Source organism: Spinacia oleracea, chromosome 3 (genome assembly GCF_020520425.1).
Source record: "Spinacia oleracea cultivar Varoflay chromosome 3, BTI_SOV_V1, whole genome shotgun sequence".
NCBI classification, from domain to species: Eukaryota; Viridiplantae; Streptophyta; class Magnoliopsida; order Caryophyllales; family Amaranthaceae; genus Spinacia; species Spinacia oleracea.
The window spans coordinates 18,691,485-18,711,123 of record NC_079489.1 but is presented as its reverse complement, the minus strand read 5'-3'; the positions used below and the strand labels follow the sequence as shown (position 1 = coordinate 18,711,123).

Below are 19,639 nucleotides of genomic sequence, written 5' to 3'. Positions count from 1 at the left end.
TATGAGATTTTTGCAATTAGAGGTCTGAGAAAGTGGATGAAAATGACTATTTTGTCATATAATTACGACCACTATCAACCTTGGTACCCTACATTATTTTTCTCCTAAAAACATTACTCACACGTCCTTTTTCATTTCACCTTATTAATAAACTCGTTTTTTATTGTAATAAATTTTATATTAGTACTTTGAAGCAATTGAAAGCTATTGCAATCATATTTGAAATATCATTAGTAATATTGCTCTATTTGCAAATAATATATTATTAAGAAATTTAAATTAAGAGTATTTTTTTAAAATAAAATAAATTGTTTTATTTAGTCAATGTTTATTACAAAGCTAAAGAGAAAACAATTAACACAATAAACTATTCGTCTAATATTAATAAGAAACAAAGTATGACAATGTCCTTAATGGTCATTTTACATATTAAACAGCTAACATCTATCAGCTAATTTACCAAACACTTTTACACAAACAACTAATTCAACCAGCTAGTCAAACCAGCTAACTGCTAACAACTAGTCTAACCAAACAGGGCCATAGTTACAATCACGTTCGATATCATTACTAGTTTTCAATTTCCGGTTTTATGATTTTGAAATTCACATGATTTAGAACGAATCATGAATTAGAAAAATGACATTACTTATATTGATCATCTTGTTGTTGTTGTTTAAGTAAAAAATCTTACAACCTTTAAAAGTGAGGACTTGAGTTCCACTATTCATCCAATAGTGTGATGCCTAAAATACCCTTACATATCTAACATTTATCTTCTTTGCCCTTTATTCATCGCAACTGCTGGCACGTTGCTTCCACTTAAAAGATCTCTGTTAGGTGCAAAAATAATTAACCAAATATGTATGCGTTTTTAGATTACAAGGTGAGAAAACTAATATTTTAACTCGAACATAAGAAATAAAAAAAAAGGATGATGCCAAAAAGACAACGACTAGCAATAAGGTTTGTCCACAACTTGGCATCACAAACGAGAGGCAATAAAGAGAATCTCAATAGATGAACCTAAACAGCTCGATACGCCACACGATTTCATACACTACAATTTCATTGGTCATTACTTGCAAATACACAATTTTCTGGCTTAAAATTCTGTCATTTTCCCATACTTCACTATTGAAACAACCTGCTGCTGCCATTTTTATCTGGGTTTTGAGAAACCCATTTCAAGAAAACACTTTCTATCTCATCAAACATTTTATGGGTCTTAAAATTTTAGCATAATTTTTCAGAATTTCAGGCATCTGGGACTTTTAATTGGGTTGTTTTTCTTTTGGGAATTCAGCAAGTCAAAGGGGAAAAGATGTTGCCTGTTTGCTCAGCCACTCGCTGTTCTTCTCACTCACAGGTAAAATTAAGCTTATGCTTTATATTTCTAATTTTTTTTAGCTTAATTTGGAATGAGATGCATTTGACTTGGATAATCATGACTTTTTACAAGTTTCGAAATTGCTGTTTAGTTCTGAAGCTGTTTGTTTGGGTTAATTAGGATGCATTTTCATCTTTTGCTGTGTGTATGTGTCTTGGGAGGTGATCAACTGGAATTATCAAAGAATCGGGATTTGATCACATGTGTAGTTAGTATCCACAAAGTGATGCATAGTTATAGCTGTAAAGAATGTTTTAATAATTGGGAGATGATTGGGGTTTAACTTTCTTAAGTACTTGACAGTGAATCCCATCAGGCATTATGCTTTCTAGGATTGCAAAGGCTAATGACATTTTGAAATTGTTTCTTATACATCAACCAATATTGATTGTGCAGATCTTGTTAAATGATGGAGTAAGGTACCTCACTCGAACACAAAAGGTGTTTGGTGTTCAATGCGTATCAGTAGACACGACAATTCCTAGCTTATCAGGTGGAGTTTGTCAAGGGGCATGCCTTCAAAAAGAAGCTGCAACTTCTCTGAATTATGATTTTCATGGACATAAAACTTTATTGAATGGATGGCACTACACTACCGGAAAGATGAGTGATTCTTTTTTCAGAGGTGGGGAACGTTTAACTTATGTGGAGGATTCTGCTGCCTCTGTGTCACAAGAAGAGCAGCTAGGAGACAACATGATGGATAGCGCTAATATCTTGCTAGATCCTCCTAGTAAAGAACCAATCTCAATTTTGGATCGCGTTGCAGGTAGCACTAGCAATGTGCCAGACACTCTTGGCATCAATGCTGAGCCATTGCCGTCTTCCAGCAGTAGTTTTGATAATCTCCTCTCTCAAACAAATGAATCAATGAGGGCATCATTTGGTGAGGGGGGAGATGCATTGAATAGCTCTGTGGATAAGATTAATTCAACGATAACAGACATTGTCAAGGATGGCAATAACGCAATTGAAAATCTTACCGCTAAAGTGCTCTCTTCTTTTGATCAAGCTGGTGAGGTTACTAGTTCTAAATTGAACAAACTTCCAAGTGACCTTCAGCAATCCAGCAGTAAAGCTGGCACTCTAGCTCTTGAGTTATTAAGAAAGACTATCTTTGTGGTGGAAGATTCTTTGGTGAAGGGGGGTAAATTTGTTTATTACTCGTATGAGACTTCCAAAGATCTTCTGCCCTCAGAGATCCAAAATGCAGTGAAGTTATTCGAGGAGAAAGCTAGTGAAATTTCAAGGCCGGTGGGCATGGTTTTCCTACAGGTGATGTTAACTCTTAGCTTCTGCTTCTACTCTCTCTTTCTCCCTCTTGAATGATCTTGTGTGACTTGAGTTGGGTCAAGTTTTTTGTTGATAACTTTTACTGATCAGTTGTTTCATCATGAATGATAATAACATACCTTAAATTTTGATAGGTTTAAGATGCATTCCTTTCTATTCAAACATGGTTTGGCATCTCACCGTGGCTTAATTCTTTTTGTTATGCGAGTGAAAGATTGCCATATAAATGCACAGGGCATCATATAGACATGATAACTACTAAATGTGTCATGTACTAACTCACATTAATGATGGTTACTTCGTTTCTTTGTTGATTGTTTTTTCTTATTCTGAAAATATGGATCTTATGAGCAGGTCTACTCTGTCATCGAAGGACTGGAGAGAAGCTTAGGCCTAGACCCTTCAGATCCTATTGTCCCATTTGTTCTTTTCTTTGGCACTACGTCTACTTTGTGGTATTGATGTTGCACTCCCGACTCTGATATTTTCTCCTGGTGTAACCTGGGGTTATTCCATGCTTTTACAGGAAATTTATGCTGTTTACCAGATTTGTGCAGGGCTGTATATTGGCTGGTCACCTACAGTGGCTATGCTGGAGATATTTCTCCTGAATTGGCTTTTGAGCTCTTATCAGGAAAGGAAAGTGCAGTTCTTGTAGACATAAGGCCTGAGGTTAGATACTGTTTTTCTCTGGCCTTTTCACATGATACAAAAGTGATTAATACCATGATGATGCTGTTTTCAGTTAGTGTTGCTAAGAAGCAGCATAAAATTGCTAATGAATCAAAATTTATCTAGTTTTCTTCTCTTGGAAAATGTGACCTGTAGGGCTGCATTTTTCTTTATTTAGAAGTTTATGTGATTATTTGTGTATCTTTTGGTAGCCACTTACGTGGTTTATACTCTTGAAGGATCTGCGGCAACAAGATGGAATCCCTGATCTTAGACGATCAGCTCGATTTCGATATGCAGATGTATCCTTGCCCAAGGTTTGACTTACAATATCCTGTAGAAGATTCCATACATTAATGTTTATACATGCAACATATATATTCTTGCTGCAATCAAAAGAGAGATACTGTGTAGTTTATTATGGGGCAGGGATTGTTAATTAATGCATTAAATTTTTGTAATGCCAGGTTGATAGCTCTTTAAGAAAATTAATGAAGAGCAGCAGAGACCTTGATGACAATTTAATATCCGTGGTGATTCGGGATCTAAAGAATGTTCAAGTATGTTTTTATCCTTGTATCTTCTGTTAATTATCGTAATCTTGATATTATACATTTATACGGCAATAACACCATTATCAACCATCTTTCCCCCAAAAGAAATGCCCCTACTTGAGTTCAACATTATGAAATCTGCATGATTCATTCATACTAGTTTATATATGTATGTGACATTATTTTCTGTTCACTTTTTATTTTTACTTTTGAGAAGTGGTAGAGGATGCTATTTTATAATAGTTTTTCTTTTTCCTAATCAAAGCTCCATTTGCTTTAATGGAATGAAAATGTGTTTCATGGAAAATAGTTTTCAAGGGAAAACATCATGAGAAAATAGTTTTCCTGTGTTTGTTTCCTTACTAGAAAAATTATAGAGAAAAGAGGTAATAGAAATGGAAAGGAGAGATGGATAGGAGTAGATAGGAAAAATATGGTATTCCTTCTTTTCAAAATGAAACTTTTTTCCACTTTGGGAAAAATAGTTTTCCACCCTTAACAATACAAACATCATTTATGGAAAGTGTTTTCCATTAAAACAAACGGAGCCTAAATATATCCAATTTTTTGTTGGCTCTAGAAAGGCATTAGTGTATACCATTCCTTTTGTTACGATTGAACTATCAAAATTGCTCCCTTCTTTATAGATTACGTTTGAGTTTAATGCAAAAATCATACACAAGTTTCTTTTTGATTGTTTATGTTAAAGTTAGTGCTTCAAAGTTCCCTTAATTTTAGTCATTTAATAATAATTGTTATTTACAAATTAGTCAACTTGGTTAGCTTTAATTTAAGATATCTCACTAGGTTAGTGGAGGAAATTGTGGGATAGTGGGATACTACGTCAGCGACATGTACTCTACGTTTTAGATAGTTTTTCCTTATTTTTTTTTTGCAAATTTCAGTTTAGTTCAAGCCTATATAAAAGGTAGTATTTCTTGTTGATTAAAGTGAATGAGAAATGCAGTAGATTTTTATCATATTTCCACGTTTACTTTGTGTTATTGCTTTCTTATTTCCATCAAATTGGTATCAGAGCCAATGATCTTTGTGAGACCTATTTTATTTGAGTGTTCATATATTTCTCTCAATGACATCAAATACTTTTTCACTTTCTATACCCACATTCAAATGAGAGAATTACAATACATGGACTATCTTAATGAAATCTAAGTGAAATCATATTTGAAAGCCATGATTTGTGCTAAGCAACTAAGAGTAACGACTCAACCCCTCTTCCAGAAACTCCAACTGTATCCCAAATAAAAAAACACAATGAAGAAGCGGCAAAGAAACAAAGACAATTTCATGCATTTCAATCGGCTGACACGGATGGAATCTTTGCAAGTATCAGGACTTGTGAGACACCAAAGGAGGCATGGGATAGGCTAAAGGAAGAGTTTGAGGGCAATGCTCAAACCAAGTTGATGCAAGTTTTGAACCTCAAACTAGAATTTGAGATGCAAAGGATGAAGAAGAGCGAAACCATTAAAGAATATGTAAGTAAACTTATGACAAATGTTCATCAAATAAGATTTCTTGGGCGGTCCAATGAGAGAGTAGTTGATAAGGTTTTAGTGAGAATTCCCGAAAGATATGAGTAAAACATTTCCTCACTTTAAGACTCTAAAGACCTATCCAAAAATAACCCTAAAAGAGTTGCTCAATGCTCTTAATGCTGTAGACCAAAAAAGATCAATGAGGGAGGAAGAAAATGAAATTGAAGGAGCATTATTGGTCAAATCTTCGTATCATACATGGAGAGAAACATGAAAAAAATTGTTGGCATAAGAGAAAGCCAAAATGTTTCAAGTGTTAAAAATTTGGGCATTTGACAAGGAATTGCAGGCTTTAAAATGTCGAGTAAGCATCTATGGCATAGGTGGCCGTAGAAAAAAAAATTGTTCTAGCCCGAAGGGTGATAATGTGCACCAAGGGAGAGAAGTGTTCCAAACATTTGAAGTTGGTGATAATGTGCATCAACAACATTGTTTCGGTGATGAGAGTGCATCATGGATGAAGAGACGTGCTTCATTTTTTTTTTATCAAACTTTGAAGCAAAGGGGTGTGTTGAAGTTAGTACTTCAAAGTTCCCTTAGTTTTAGTCATTTAATTAATAACTATAATTGTTATTTACAAATTAGTCAGATTAGTCGAATTGGTTAGTTTTAATTTAAGATATCTCACTAGGTTAGTGGAGAAAATTGTGGGATACTAAGTCAGCAACATGTACTCCATGTTTTAGATAGTTTTCCTATAGTTTTGCAAATTTCATTTTGGTTCAAGCCTATATAAAAGGCAATATTTCTTGTTGATTAAAGTGAATGAGAAATGCAATAGATTTTGTTATATTTCCACGTTTACTTTGTTTTATTGCTTTCTTATTTTCAACAAATTGGTATCAGAGGCAGTGATCTTTGTGAGACCTAATTTATTTGAGTGTTCATATCTTTCTCTCAATGGCATCAAATACTTTGTCACTTTCTATACCCACATTTAAAGGAGAGAATTACAATACATGAGCTATCTAAATGAAATCATATTTGAAAGCCATGAATTTGTTGGAAGCAACCGAGAGTGATGACTCAACCCCTATTTCAGAAAATCCAACTGTATCCCAAATAAAAAAAAAGCACGATGAAAAGCGGCGAAGAAAGCAAAGGCACTTTCATGTATTCATTCTGATGTGTCAGTTGAAATCTTTACGAGTAGCAGGACTTGTGAGACACCAAAGGAGGCATGGGATAGGCTAAACCGCTAAAGGAAAAGTTTGAGGGCAATGCTCAAACAAAGTTGATGCAAGTTTTGAACCTCAAACTAGAATTTGAGATGCAAAGGAAGAAGAAGAGCGAAACCATTAAAGAATATGTAAGTAAACTTATGAGTTATGGCCACTGTTAATCAAATTAGATTGCTTGGGGAAACATTTTCCAATGAGAGAGTGGTTGATAAGGTTTTAGTGAGTGTTCCCGAAAATATTGGTAAAATATTTCCTCACTTGAAGACTCTAAAGACCTAACCAAAATAACCCTGAGAGAGTTGGTCAATGCTCTTAAAGCTGTAGACCAAAAAAGATCAATGAGGGAGGAAGAAAATGGAATTGAAGGAGCATTATTGGTCAAATATTCGTATCACAAAGGGAAAGAAGAATCCCAAAATGCAACCATTGTAGATGGTTGGTTTTGAAGAATTTTTTTTTTGGCATAGGGGAAAGCAAAAATGTTTCAAGTGTAAAAAATTTGGCCATTTGGAAAGGAATTGCTTGCTTCAAAATGTCGAGGAAGCATGTAAGGCGCAAGTGGCCGTAGAAGAAAAATTGTTCTAGACTGAAGTTTGATGATGTGCACCAAGGGAGAGAAGTGCTCCAGACATTTGAGGTTGGTGAAAACGTGCATCAACAACATTGTTTCGGTGATGAGAGTGCATCATGGATGAAGAGACGTGCTTCATTTTTTTTTATCAAACTTTGAAGCAACGGGGTGTGTTAAAGTTAGTGCTTCAAAGTTCCCTTAATTTTAGTCATTTAATTATAATTGTTATTTACAAATTAGTCAGATTAGTCAAATTGGTTAGTTTTAATTTAAGATATCTCACTAGGTTAGTGGAGGAAATGTGGAATAGTGGGATACTATGTCAGCAACACTCCAAGTTTTTGATAGTTTTTCCTATTGTTTTGCAAATTCAGTTTGGTTCAAGCCTATATAAAAGACAATATTTCTTGTTGATTAAGGTGAATGAGAAATGCAGTAGATTTTATTATATTTCCATGTTTACTTTGTTTTACTGCTTTCTTATTTCCATCAAATGTTTATTTGTTACTGAAACAAAGATGAAAACCCGCTTGAATAACTCTTTTGTGTGCCTTAGGTTTTTTTCTTTATAAATTTTTTGATGGCTCATCCCTACATTCTCTTATAACACCTCTTACTGTCACTCTTCATGTCTGGATGGCGTCTCATTACAAGTCTTGTGTTACCTATAGGGCAGTTCCAAGATCATAGTTATGGATGCTGATGGAAGTCATGCAAAAGGCATTGCTAGATCCTTGAGGAAGCTTGGGGTTAAGGTAAGTTTGTATTTCTAGTCTATACTAGTCTTTATTGTGATGGATCTTTCTGCGCTCAAACCTCAATTATTAAATCTCTCTCCCTCAATCCCAAATATCAAATCTTTTTCTGCCGATGCTTATCTCTGCATGCTCTTCATTTTGTCAACCATATCCTTTACTTGTGGAGTATATTTTAATTTCACCAATCTTCAATTTCCGTCTATGTTCCAGAGACCATATGTCCTTCATGGTGGTTTCAAGTCCTGGGTCAAACATGGCCTTCGTGCTAAGGAGCTTAAACCTGAGACAGCAATGTCCATCCTCAATGAGGTAGTCTTCTGCAGTTCCTCAGTTATTCATATTTCTCATGGGACTATTGATGTGTATCCAACTATCCATTTTCTGGAAAATCTTTCAGAGGAAAATGCTTAGATTTTAAATGTTTGTAGACTTGGGGATTTGTGTCTGTGTTTAGTTCTTTGAATCACTTAGAACTTGTGCATGGTTTACCTACTCCCCCCCCCCCCCCAACCCCACCCCGCGTGATATTCCATAGTTGGGTATTGGGTTGCACTCAGCCTTCTTCTTGAAATTCCTTCACCAACAATCCAGTAGTTAGATAGTGTATTTGACTGACTCTGTGCGGAATCAACACTGAGATGGTAGGTCCATATGTGATATGTCAAGTAGAGATGCGTAAGGCAGGATGAAAGAAGGGATCAGGGTTTCTTTGGAACCTAGTTTGCAGCATTTTACAGTTAGCTACAGTATGTTTCCTAGGGTCGTGACATTCAAGGAGAGGAACCTCCACTGCCAACAATGACTTAACATCCAACAACCCAAAAGAAGAATGAAAGAAATTTGAATTAAGTTATGACTGGTTTAGCCTTTAGAGCCCAAATAGAGTTACGGGCTTTGTTATTCTTTTTGATCCGTTGATTCCATAAAACAGTTCCCCTAGCTCTTTCTATCAAATAACAAGTTTAATAAAAAAACAAGATTGAGATAAAAATATGACATTTATGTGCAGGAGCTGATTTTTTTTCTTTGCATCATGTTGGACGTCGTAGGAAAGTCAGTGCTCTCTGGGTTATAGGAGGCACAAACTCTATGACATTAAAAAAACATCACAATGTGCGACAGTCAACATTTACTTTAACATTGAATACTTCTTTATTTTGAGGATTTTTGGTCCTCCATATTCGTGTAACGTTGACTGTTTTTTCCCCCATATCGCCTAAATTTTTTCTTGCCTTACAAAGAGCTATAATTTTTTGGGTGCAATTGAGCTTTTTTTGGGTGTAAATGAGCCACAAGGACAATACAAACTACAAATAAGGGGAGGGGGATTCGAACCTGAGACCCTTAGTCTGTCTTAACCACTTGGCCAAGACATCATTGGTAAAGAATTGTAAACATTCAGTGCTTTACATCTGGGTAATTATTGAAGTTGAAATTCATTATTTCTGGCAACTAAATTCGTAAAGTAATCCCGATTGCTTGTGATTTCACACATCTTAACTGTCAGATGAAAGTACCCTCATACCAAAAATATAAGTCGAGTCATGTATAAATGCATATAACTATATAAGTGTGAGGATTAGCACGTCTCTGAGCTGGATTTAGTCGTAATCGTGCATTTGAGTCCATGTTTAATAGTGGTCAGATGATGTAAAGCAATCATCAGCTTTAAAGGTGTTGCTGACTTGCTTCTCTGTTGTTTAAAAGCATACAAAAATTACAATAGGAAACTCTCGGAATGTATGCATGTATGTGGTCCCTCCCAAGTCCCGACACACCAACTTTTATATAATTATGAGTTTATGACCATATAATATCTTTTTCAGGAAGCTGCAGCAATCCTGGAAGAGTTGAATCCTACTCCTGTGCAAGTTTTGGGGGTTGCTGTGGTAAGACGAGGTTACTTTCATTGAGTAAACAATATAACATTCAGTTGTCGTCAAGTCAAGAAATCTTGTGGATTTCATTCTGGAAAGTTTTTGCTTGTACCATGGACATAAAAATGACATCAATTGTTTTGATGCAGGGTTCTGTTGCGGCATTCTATGCATTATTAGGTTCGTTTCCTTCATCTTCCTTTTTTTTATGAGGGATCTCCTTCACCTTCCTTAAAATTAGTTTATATCTTATTCTATGAGGGAACTCTTAAAGTCTTTGACCTTTTGGTGTCCCCTTATGAATAGTACATCATACCCTCATTCACTTAGTATTATAATTGAATAGTTTAATTGAATTACTTTAAAAAATGACGCAAACATTATTTAATTAAAAGGGATTTTGCTTATACGCATGATATTATATGTCAGCTATTCAAGTAGGAAATTCTGATGCAAAAATTATACACATGGAATCACGCATGCAAGTACACCAGATCAATTTTGCTGCGTGATTCTAGTAATCTAGTTACTTTTGCACGCATCGCTTGCATATGGAACTTGTAGAGTTTTTAATGTAAGAGCAGTCTTTCCTGAAATAGAACAAGCAAATCAAGTTTATTTTTCTATTGCTTCTTTTTAAGTACTCTCTCCATTTCGATTTAACGGTTACACTTTACATTTTCACGTTTGCAAATGTAAATGTTTGAAGATTAATTCTCTACTTTTGTATTCGTAAAAATTATACAAATTTGATATTCCGAAAGTACATATCGAGACGAATCAAACAAGGGCCCACACTATTATATTTCCCCTTACGTATAAATTACAAATGATAGTCAAAATGAAATTTGTGAATAGTGTCAAATGTCAAAGTGTAACCATTATTTCGAAACGGAGGGAGTATTATGTAACAAAGTTATCTTCATTTGATTTCTCTGTTATCTGAATATATTTGAGGTGTAACTAAGGTTTCTTTTAGTATTGTTGAGTGTTTGAAACTGTTTTCAGTTTTCCTTGTAATTTACTGAGGATATTACGTGGTTTCAGAGTGGGAGAAAACTCTACAACTCATTGGTATTATTGGTGTTGCTCAGGTATTTTTCCATACCTTGAATGAAATTTGATAGAATTCTGTTGTGTTAAAAACAGTAAAATGGTAGAATATGATTCTTTTGTAACTTGTTTATGATTAATATTCTTCACATACCAAGCCAAATTAGTATTATTGGAGTTTGAGGGCTCATGCATATTTCTTTAGAAAATGGGTTGAAGAAATTCATGCGAAATGTGATGTTGGAACCCCCTGATTATTTAGAATTATGCTGTGGAATTTATGGAAATTTGAGCAATATTTGCCAAGAAAAATGATGACTCGTACTATATTTGGTGCTGGTTGTACTCTAGACAGTATCAACAGATTTGTTTTTGAAGATTGTAATGAAATCCTGCCTTCAAGTGATACACACCTCAGTACTTAAATCCGCTGACTAGCTAGTAATCAACTTTTTTCTGGAGATGGTACTCAAATTCCTCCATCTCCCAGTCTGCCTAGCTAGATGGCAGGTACTAGCTTTGTATTAGGGCCTTAGGGCTTAGAGGTCTGCCAATGCTGGTCCTATCTGGATTTCATGTCACCATATCTGATCTAACTATATTGGATGACTAGTGTAGATCAGTTATCTCCAGTTAAAAATTAGGTCTTTTTCCAAGTGGTACATAACAGGTTGAATAAAAAAAATGTTGAAAGACCTCTTATTTGAATGCTTGAGCAACTGAGATGCTGTAGTAGACGTTTAAGCTAAGGTTAAAATGAATAAACAAGCAACATGTAGAAAAATATCACTCAATACTACACTCCCATGAGGCCATGACTCATGAGCCCCGTCCATCAATGTGCCTTAGAGGAAATACCTGAGGCAGGAACTTAACTTGTGATTTACTGTATACCTATCATTCTTGCTTCCTGATTACTCAAGAAAAATAATAATTATTGTAATGTTTAAAATATTATTGTTGTTTTAATGTTGCTGCTGATGTTCTTGTGATGATGATGATGATGTAGTAAAGAAACAAAAATTAGCCTGATGGCTGTTAAACATTACCTCATCTTCACTTACTTTATATAATTATTATGTTTTTCCTTTGATTTTCTCCAACATACTAGACCATATATCGCCGAGTGGCTTCTTACGAGGATTCTGAGGATTTCAAGAAGGATGTCGGGTAATGTCTTCTATACTTTAGCATTACCTAATGAGGATTTATAATCTAAGGTTCTATCAATTGCAATCTATTCTCTTTCCGAATATACTTTTTGTAGTTATTTTATGGGGCAAGTATTTAAATGTATTTGAAGTGCCAAAGTTCTTGAAGCCTGAAGTACTTTTTCATGAAAATGAATTATTTTTGGGATTGACAAGCTGTTGAGGATTCCATATCATTTGTTCTTATTATGCTATTTTGTGGTATTTGTTGTCCGAATTGGTAGTTCAAGATAGAACTTTCTCAAGTCAAGCTGCTGCTTGTAAATTGTGATCATTTAAAATGCTCCGATGCCTACATTGTTGTACTTTTGCTTATAACTTTGGGTTGATGGACCTAGAAGCCTAGAACCTTCTCAACTCTCAAGAGTACTGCTGTTGTCTGTTCGCAATGTGTCTAAATCTGGCTAACAAATTTAAGTTTATTGATTTTGGAATATGTAAAAAAGAATTGGTAAAATTGAGGTAGAATTGGGTAGAAAGAAGATTAAGAAAGACTTGAGATGGGGCATAACAAAAGAACTCAACAGAGAGCTGATTCTGAATGAAATTAGCATTTTCCTGTGTGTGGTTTGTTTGTTTGTTAATAGACATTTTTGTAAGAATGATGCTGATTTGAGTATCTGTGCAAAGTTTGTTGCTATCTCCGGTGAAACTTGGAGCACAAGCTGTCTCTCGGGCAGCTGGAAAAGTAGAAAGTAACGGGAATGGACTTCCAGTCTCACCGTCATCATTAGATGTCCAAAACCGGGTGTTGCAGGCTGCAGCTAAACATGAATCCCAGCCTTTCGACTCAGAGGAATCACAAGATAAGGTTCTCTCCTCTACTGCTACAATAGATGAAAATGTGGGTCGATCAGAGGCGTAAATATATGCCAAGTTTCACTCGAAGACTGTATCTTGTACAAATAAGAGGCTTGGATCATTATACTGAGCTGATCTTAGACATTTTTGTTGACGAGTCCAAGTCTCTGACTGAAGTTCTTCCATGTTATCCATTTGTATGTAGGGTTTGTATATTAATTCACTTTGTTTGCAAATCGCAACTCTTGTAGATATTCCTTGGTAACAAGAATTAAGATTACATACTTTTGTATAATGGTTTGACATGTAAGACTATTAGAGTTAACCTAAGGTAAAAGGTCACAAAGGTTATTTCTCTATATTCCGATAAACTTATTATGTTTTTTTTATTTTATGTTTTCAGACGTGAGTAAAGTTTTTTGTTGATTCTTGGTGTTGTATGTTATGAGGATTATTCAGAATTTGAGTACTCCGTAGACACTTAGGCCTTGTTCTTTAGAGCTGAATCTTAGAGCTGAATTGAATTGAATTGAACTGAATGCTCCTGAACTGAACTGAACTTAACAGAATATATTACCAAGATCTGCGGCAGAGTCATAGTGGGTGCCGCCATTTATGGGCGGCCCACCATGGTCATGCCCTGCCAATTCTGGGCGGCGGTGGCGTTTCGATTTAATAAAAAAAAATCAAACTTCCAACGACGAGGCTACCCACATGGCCGATGACCACGATGTTGAAGGAACGTTGTCGTCCATGAGGTGGGGTGCAGTGCAGGTGGTAGTGCAAATCAGGTGGTGGTGTGTGGTGGTGCGTGATGGAGTGCAAAAGAAGACGATGGTGGTGCACGGTGAATTGCTGGAGATAGAGGTGGAGACGGTGAGGGGCTGCTGGTGGAGGAGATGGTGGTGGAGACGGTGAGGGTCTCTCTAAATCTTTTTAAACGAACGGTGGTGAAGATGATGGAAGTGGAGATGGTTGTGAAGAACTGAAGATGATGGTGGTGGAGATGGTGACGGGGCTGCCGGATTTTGCTGTCGTAAATTGTTTTGACATGTCGGAGTAAGAGGGAGGGTGGAAGTTTGTGGTAAAAGGTGAAGTGGTGGGGTATATTTATAAGGGCACAATCGTCCTTTCGTGTAAAATACGCGAGCGTTTTTGGCGAACGAGGACGTCGAATAACGATACACTATATAAAGGTTGTAAAGCTTAGAAGCATTTTGTAAAATACGATACCCAATTAAGGATTTGGAAAACGCCGTGGAAGCTTCAAAATATTATTAAGGATATCCAATTACTTCTTTAGCACTTCCAAACTTTTCATATTTAGCACGTTTACAGAGAAGCAAATAGAGCGGCAGATTGGATAGCTAATGTAGGACATCTCTTGGTCCAGTCTATGTATATCGACACTTGTAATAGCCCGCAGTTAGACTCCATTGTAAACGATGATCACTTAGGAGTTACCCTCGTGCTGAGGGGCTCATAAGTTTTTCTTCTTATCTTTATAAAAATAAAAAATAAATTTTTTGTAAAATCCGAAGTATATGTATTTTTCCTTGTATAAAAAACCACAAAGACTATATGACGCCAAAGTTACCAACTTATCCACCTCTTGTAGGAGGGTACCAACTAACAATTTTAAAAGTTGACAAGATCATCCAGTGACCCGTACCGAGCTTTACCAGACTGGTTCGACGAAGGTAAATTATACCCGACTCATTGTGAGTCAATCCAATTCATACAAAATCCAAATTAAACAATATTGATTTCTGATCTTGGACCTGAATCGACTCAACGACCGACCACACATAAACCAGACTCATCATCAAATTCCACCCGTTTACAACTTTACATGAGTCGACACCCTTATTGACTTAGGCAAAAAGTTATCCATGTTTAAAGCTTAAAAACACCTTACCTCGATAAAGCGGCACAATTTGTTGATCAAAATCACCAAAGTAGCCAAGTTAGTATAAACCCTAAACCCTTATTGCATAGAAAGTCACAAGAACTAAGAGAAAAAGATGAACCACATTGCAAATGCTGAAGAACAAATTGTGACTGAAAGATTAAAAAGAAAACTCAATGAAGTTAATTCATCTGCACAATCCCAACTTTCTGGGGTTCAAGATCACATCAATTTCACTCTTCAGGTACTCAACTTACCCCCAATTTTTCTCCATTTTCTAGGTTTTTAATTTTCCGAAAATTTGGGTTAATTAATTGTGTTGTTGTGATTTTCAGCAAGCGTATTTCAAATGTGCGTATAATTGCTTCGATAGGAGTAGAACTCATGGGGAGATAAGCAACTGCGTTGAGCATTGCAGTGTTCCTGTTATGCAAGCTCAAAATTTTGTTGAGAATGAAATGGCTAGGTTTCAGGTACTTTAATTTTCTCCAATTTTCTTTCTTTTCAATGATTTAGCTAATTAATTGCGGGTAATTGTTATTTAAAGAGTATTAATTTTTGTTTTATGCTTGCTGAATTGAAATTTGATATATTTATGTTTGATGAATTTATCTGCATTACACACTGTAGCAAAATCTTAGAATTTTTGCATGTGTTTAACTGGGTTTAAATGGGTGCGAAAAGACGATAATTTCAGCTGGGATGTAATGATTATTGTTCTTGATAAATTGGTTGGTAAATTAAAGATTCTCTGTGGTTGTAGAAAGCTAATTCTCATGATTTTAAATACAGTATTCCTGCAGAATTAAGCAAGTATAGATGCATTTTGGCTGATTAGGAATGTGCTAGTTAACGATTAACCAGTTTGGTGAATAGAGATTCTTTAGTAATGATGATAGTAGCAATTATAAATTGGTCCAGACTATTACTTTAGAATCTCATGCTGAATAAGTTCCGATACAAATCATACAATCATATGATCAGTTCATTTTATCTTTTGAATGTGTGTTGGGGAGCGCTGAGGGGAGTGGGGGGTCTTCTAAGGCAAGATTATGTAGGAGAAACCAACGTACGAGGTAATGTAGAATGCTTGATGAAATGTATTCTCTATATTCTGTCATTGGCATAAGTTTTGTGCGTGTCATTTGCCTTGGAGATTGAAGTTTTATTGACATATATACATGAAATAGTTTGTGCAAGTAAATTATTCGTGGGATTCCCGTGATTCCGATTTTGAAGCTCAAATGTTTTTGCTCAAGGCTTTTGTAACTAGAACATTCACATGCAAACATTGTTGTTTTGTTGTTTTTATGTTTACTCAACCCTTTCACCTGGAAAAGGATGACTCATGCATGCACCCTATATTGTGACATCAACTCTATGTGTCATTCTTCATGGTAGCGGGTTTGGGGGATGTTTTAAAATGTTTAACATTCGTTGCTTGTTAAAATAAATTTAATGAGTTCATTAAATAGACTAAGTGTAAATAATGTGTATTTGGCTACAATTAGCATGAACTCTGTAATTAGTAGGAGCTTTGGTGATGCTTAATTTGGTTTGTGGTCCGTGTCAGTCAATATTGCTACCTTTTAATGTTGGATGATTTAAAGTTTGTAATGGCAATTTGGCACGGATAAAATAGAAATAAACAAAAAGATGATAAATTTTGTACTTGATGTTTATAGCCTACACTTTTACAAGATTCAACTGTTGTTAAAAACTAGATACACTTTTCATGGACGGTTCCTTATGACGGTTCATGTTAGCCAACCCCAAATCATTTTGGGACTAAGGTTTGTTTTGTTGTTGTTGTTGTTGTTGTTGTTGTTGTTGTTGTCAGTTCTTGTCCCTTCTCAAATTCTTTTTGAGGTTAGGTATAGTCTTTCCCTTGTAACTAGTTTTGCATATTCTATGTTAGTTTCAAGTGTACCGAGTAGTTATCTGGGTGGGGAACTTTCATTTGTGATTAGCAATCTTCTATTTTTGGTCTTCATTTGTGATCTAGTCTTTCCCTAGGTCATGCTGAGAGCTAAGCACTTTGTGGGAATAAAAAATACAGTTTTTTCATGAAATACCCCCAAGGTTTCGCGAAATGCACCAAATACCCTTCAAGTTTTCAAAATACATAAACTACCCCTATTTTTCCAAAAATGCATCAAATACCCAAAATTTAGACGGTCCATTAGTGCTCCGTTAGTCGTTAACTAATTCACCAAGTACACCTTTGCTTAAACTTATTGCACCAAATACACCTATTTTAAAATTTAATTCACCAACTACCCCTATGTTTCAAAATGCTTAGAAGTTAGAACTAATAAGCAATGCTCGATTTCTTGGATTTTCTTACTTGGGAAATTACGAATTGTATGAACCTAAATAAAAGTCTTGGCTTCCCAAACCAGAAGAGCTCATCTCGCAGTTTGAACTCTTGGGTTTTGAGATAGGATTGAATAAATGATATCTACCGCAAGCTTCACCACAATTTGGTGCAGCTTTGTGCCGATTATGATGATTATCTTCCACATACAAACACAAAACAAGTAACTTAACTGGATAAAAAAAAACAAGGCATCGATATCTTAGACAAGTATAAATGAGACAGAGAAGTGAACAACTTGCAATAACAGGAAGAAAGGAAAGCCAAAGGTAGACATTAGTTCCTGATAAAGGATTAGATTGGTTAATGAAGTGGAGATCACAACAAGTCAACGAGTCAGTTGTCAGTTAAGAATATAAAGTTTCAGTAGTAGAAATTACTCTCATACAAATGTAGGATTAGTAGTTTTTCTCTTGAAACAATTGGAGGCACTTACAATAACAAACCCAAAGCGGAGAGCACCATAGTCAGACTTGTTAATTGAACTCCAAAATTGACGGCTGAAACAAAGCTATACACTGAGATAATTCTTGCTATTAAATGACTAATCAACACTCACATAATTCTTGTGAAGAGTCCACTCTTCTCTGCTCCAGGCACTCTCCCTATCTCTTTTTCTCTCCTTTAGCACCCCACGCCAACAAATCAGCAAATCTGACTCCCAGATTGTTTCGAGAACATTTTATTGAATTTGGGGGAAAATTCGAATGATATTCGTTCAAATTTGGTCATGAATTCGATTAGTTATGTAATTCCAAATAAATTAAACTTGTTTGGGAATTTACCACACGAAATCAAATTTTGTGTTCGAAGTAAATCAGGGGAAACCTTTTAAGGGAAAGGGGAGAAAAGAGACAGAGGGGCGGAGGTGGGCCGGCTGCAAATGAAGGCGCAGAGAGTGCTTTCGACGGTGGCAAGGGTAGAGTAGGTGGCTGGCTGGCTGGCTGGCTGGCGTGGTGGATGGGTCAGCCGAGAGCGGGTGGCTGGCTTCCGTGGATGTAATGCTCCACGAAAGAAAAGAGAAGGAAAGGGGAGAGAGAAAATAAAAGAAAAGAAAAAGGTAGCATAAAGGTAAAGTGACGCTAACGGAGCACTAACGGCCGTTAAGTCCAAGGGCATTTGGTACATTTCTGAAAAATTAGGGGTAGTTTGTGTATTTTGAAAACTTGAGGGTGGTGCATTTCGCGAAACCCCGGGGGGAAACCGTAAAAAGTAATAGCAAAAAAGGGCGAGAATTTTTTCTTTTTTGTGCTGTGCTGCATCTTTTGGAACTTGAGCAGCTATAATTGAAAGAGGGTTAACGTGGTCTCAAACCGTTTATTTGCATAAAGTACTATAAAGTTATTTCACCAGTGCCAAGCCACCTTACTTGTTAAGGAGTAATTAGTTCTTTGATGTGTAGAATTGTAGATACTCCCTCCATTCTTAAATATTAGTCTTATTTCGACTTTTCTCCCCGTTTCAACTCAATGTTTAAACGTAAATATCTCCAAAGACGTATGTTAAAAACTATAAAAATTTGATATTGTGAAACTACTCATTGAGACGAATAAAACAAGATCTTACATGAATATGTTTTATAATACGTATTTAAAGAAACTAAAAGATTATCTTCCATTGTGAATAGTGTCAAGATTACAAATAAGACTAATATTTGAGAACGGATTGAGTATGTTTTATTTGCCATTTTCCAGGACATCCATCGGACAACCACATGGAAGGCTTTAGACCTGCAATCATGTTTAGACTGTTTACCCAAATAATTGATATACACTTGCCACTTTTCTTTTACTTGTAGGAAAAGTTGCAAAGAGCTTTAATGGTTTGCCAAGACAAATACGAGACTGCGAAACTGCAACCTGGGCACTCGAATTCCATGAATGACCTCGAGTCCTGTGTTAACCAGACAATTGATGACAATATCAAGACTTTGCCATCCCTTTTGGAAAGAATGAAGACCAGCCTTGGCATGAACAACAGCACTTGAGGTTGCTACGAGGAGCCTGGTTGATCAATCAGTGCAATTTGTTTATTTCGTTATACTTGTCTGAGTACTTGCAAGATGAAAAAGCTTAGATGATAAAATTTTCTTGTGCCAAACTCCGAATAGATAGGCAATTTGACAAATGAATGGCTTGGAGTTGTACATGACATGCTTTATAGTTCAAGTTTCAAATTTACAAAAAAGTATGTAAAATTCAAAATTAGATGTTCTCAGAACATCATATTATCATGCTTTGAAATGAGGATCCTCTGCTTGATGAGCAGAGAAAATAGATTATACATGTTTATGTATGGTATTATGACATTGTTTGGACTCACAACCTTGAGGGATTGGAATTACTGCATATGATTTAGTTATCCTCTTTCTCTTGGGGACACAGTGAGAGGAAAGTGATGAAGAGATTGAGATCGAGATGAATAAAGAGAAAG

At 35.7% G+C, this 19,639-nt stretch overlaps 2 protein-coding genes across 2 annotated transcripts; both read left to right on the top strand.

Annotated features, from left to right (window-relative positions):
* The first annotated feature begins 1,001 nt into the window (after window positions 1–1,001).
* Window positions 1,002–13,279, top strand: LOC110785394 (uncharacterized). The gene is made up of 13 exons (XM_021989824.2): window positions 1,002–1,369; window positions 1,787–2,665; window positions 3,038–3,138; window positions 3,241–3,355; window positions 3,595–3,672; window positions 3,823–3,915; window positions 7,892–7,975; window positions 8,189–8,287; window positions 9,805–9,867; window positions 10,005–10,035; window positions 10,903–10,949; window positions 12,020–12,078; window positions 12,750–13,279. The coding sequence occupies exons 1-13, from the start codon at window positions 1,325–1,327 to the stop codon at window positions 12,982–12,984; spliced, it is 1,929 nt and encodes a 642-aa protein (XP_021845516.2). The 5' UTR covers window positions 1,002–1,324; the 3' UTR covers window positions 12,985–13,279.
* A 1,560-nt stretch (window positions 13,280–14,839) lies between these two features.
* On the top strand, window positions 14,840–19,491 carry LOC110785396 (uncharacterized). The gene is made up of 3 exons (XM_021989825.2): window positions 14,840–15,073; window positions 15,165–15,302; window positions 19,005–19,491. Exons 1-3 carry the CDS (start codon window positions 14,945–14,947, stop codon window positions 19,191–19,193), a joined length of 456 nt encoding a protein of 151 aa, XP_021845517.1. The 5' UTR covers window positions 14,840–14,944; the 3' UTR covers window positions 19,194–19,491.
* Window positions 19,492–19,639: the final 148 nt, after the last annotated feature.

What these genes read in the sequence shown, in the direction of transcription:
- LOC110785394 (XM_021989824.2), top strand. Translation starts at nt 1,325, where the DNA reads ATGTTGCCTGTTTGCTCAGCCACTCGCTGTTCTTCTCACTCACAG. An exon ending in TGGGCATGGTTTTCCTACAG is followed by an intron (nt 2,666 to 3,037) that starts GTGATGTTAACT and finishes TCTTATGAGCAG; the next exon opens with GTCTACTCTGTCATCGAAGG. An exon ending in TTGTAGACATAAGGCCTGAG is followed by an intron (nt 3,356 to 3,594) that starts GTTAGATACTGT and finishes ATACTCTTGAAG; the next exon opens with GATCTGCGGCAACAAGATGG.
- LOC110785396 (XM_021989825.2), top strand. Translation starts at nt 14,945, where the DNA reads ATGAACCACATTGCAAATGCTGAAGAACAAATTGTGACTGAAAGATTA. An exon ending in ACATCAATTTCACTCTTCAG is followed by an intron (nt 15,074 to 15,164) that starts GTACTCAACTTA and finishes TGTGATTTTCAG; the next exon opens with CAAGCGTATTTCAAATGTGC. An exon ending in ATGAAATGGCTAGGTTTCAG is followed by an intron (nt 15,303 to 19,004) that starts GTACTTTAATTT and finishes TTTTACTTGTAG; the next exon opens with GAAAAGTTGCAAAGAGCTTT.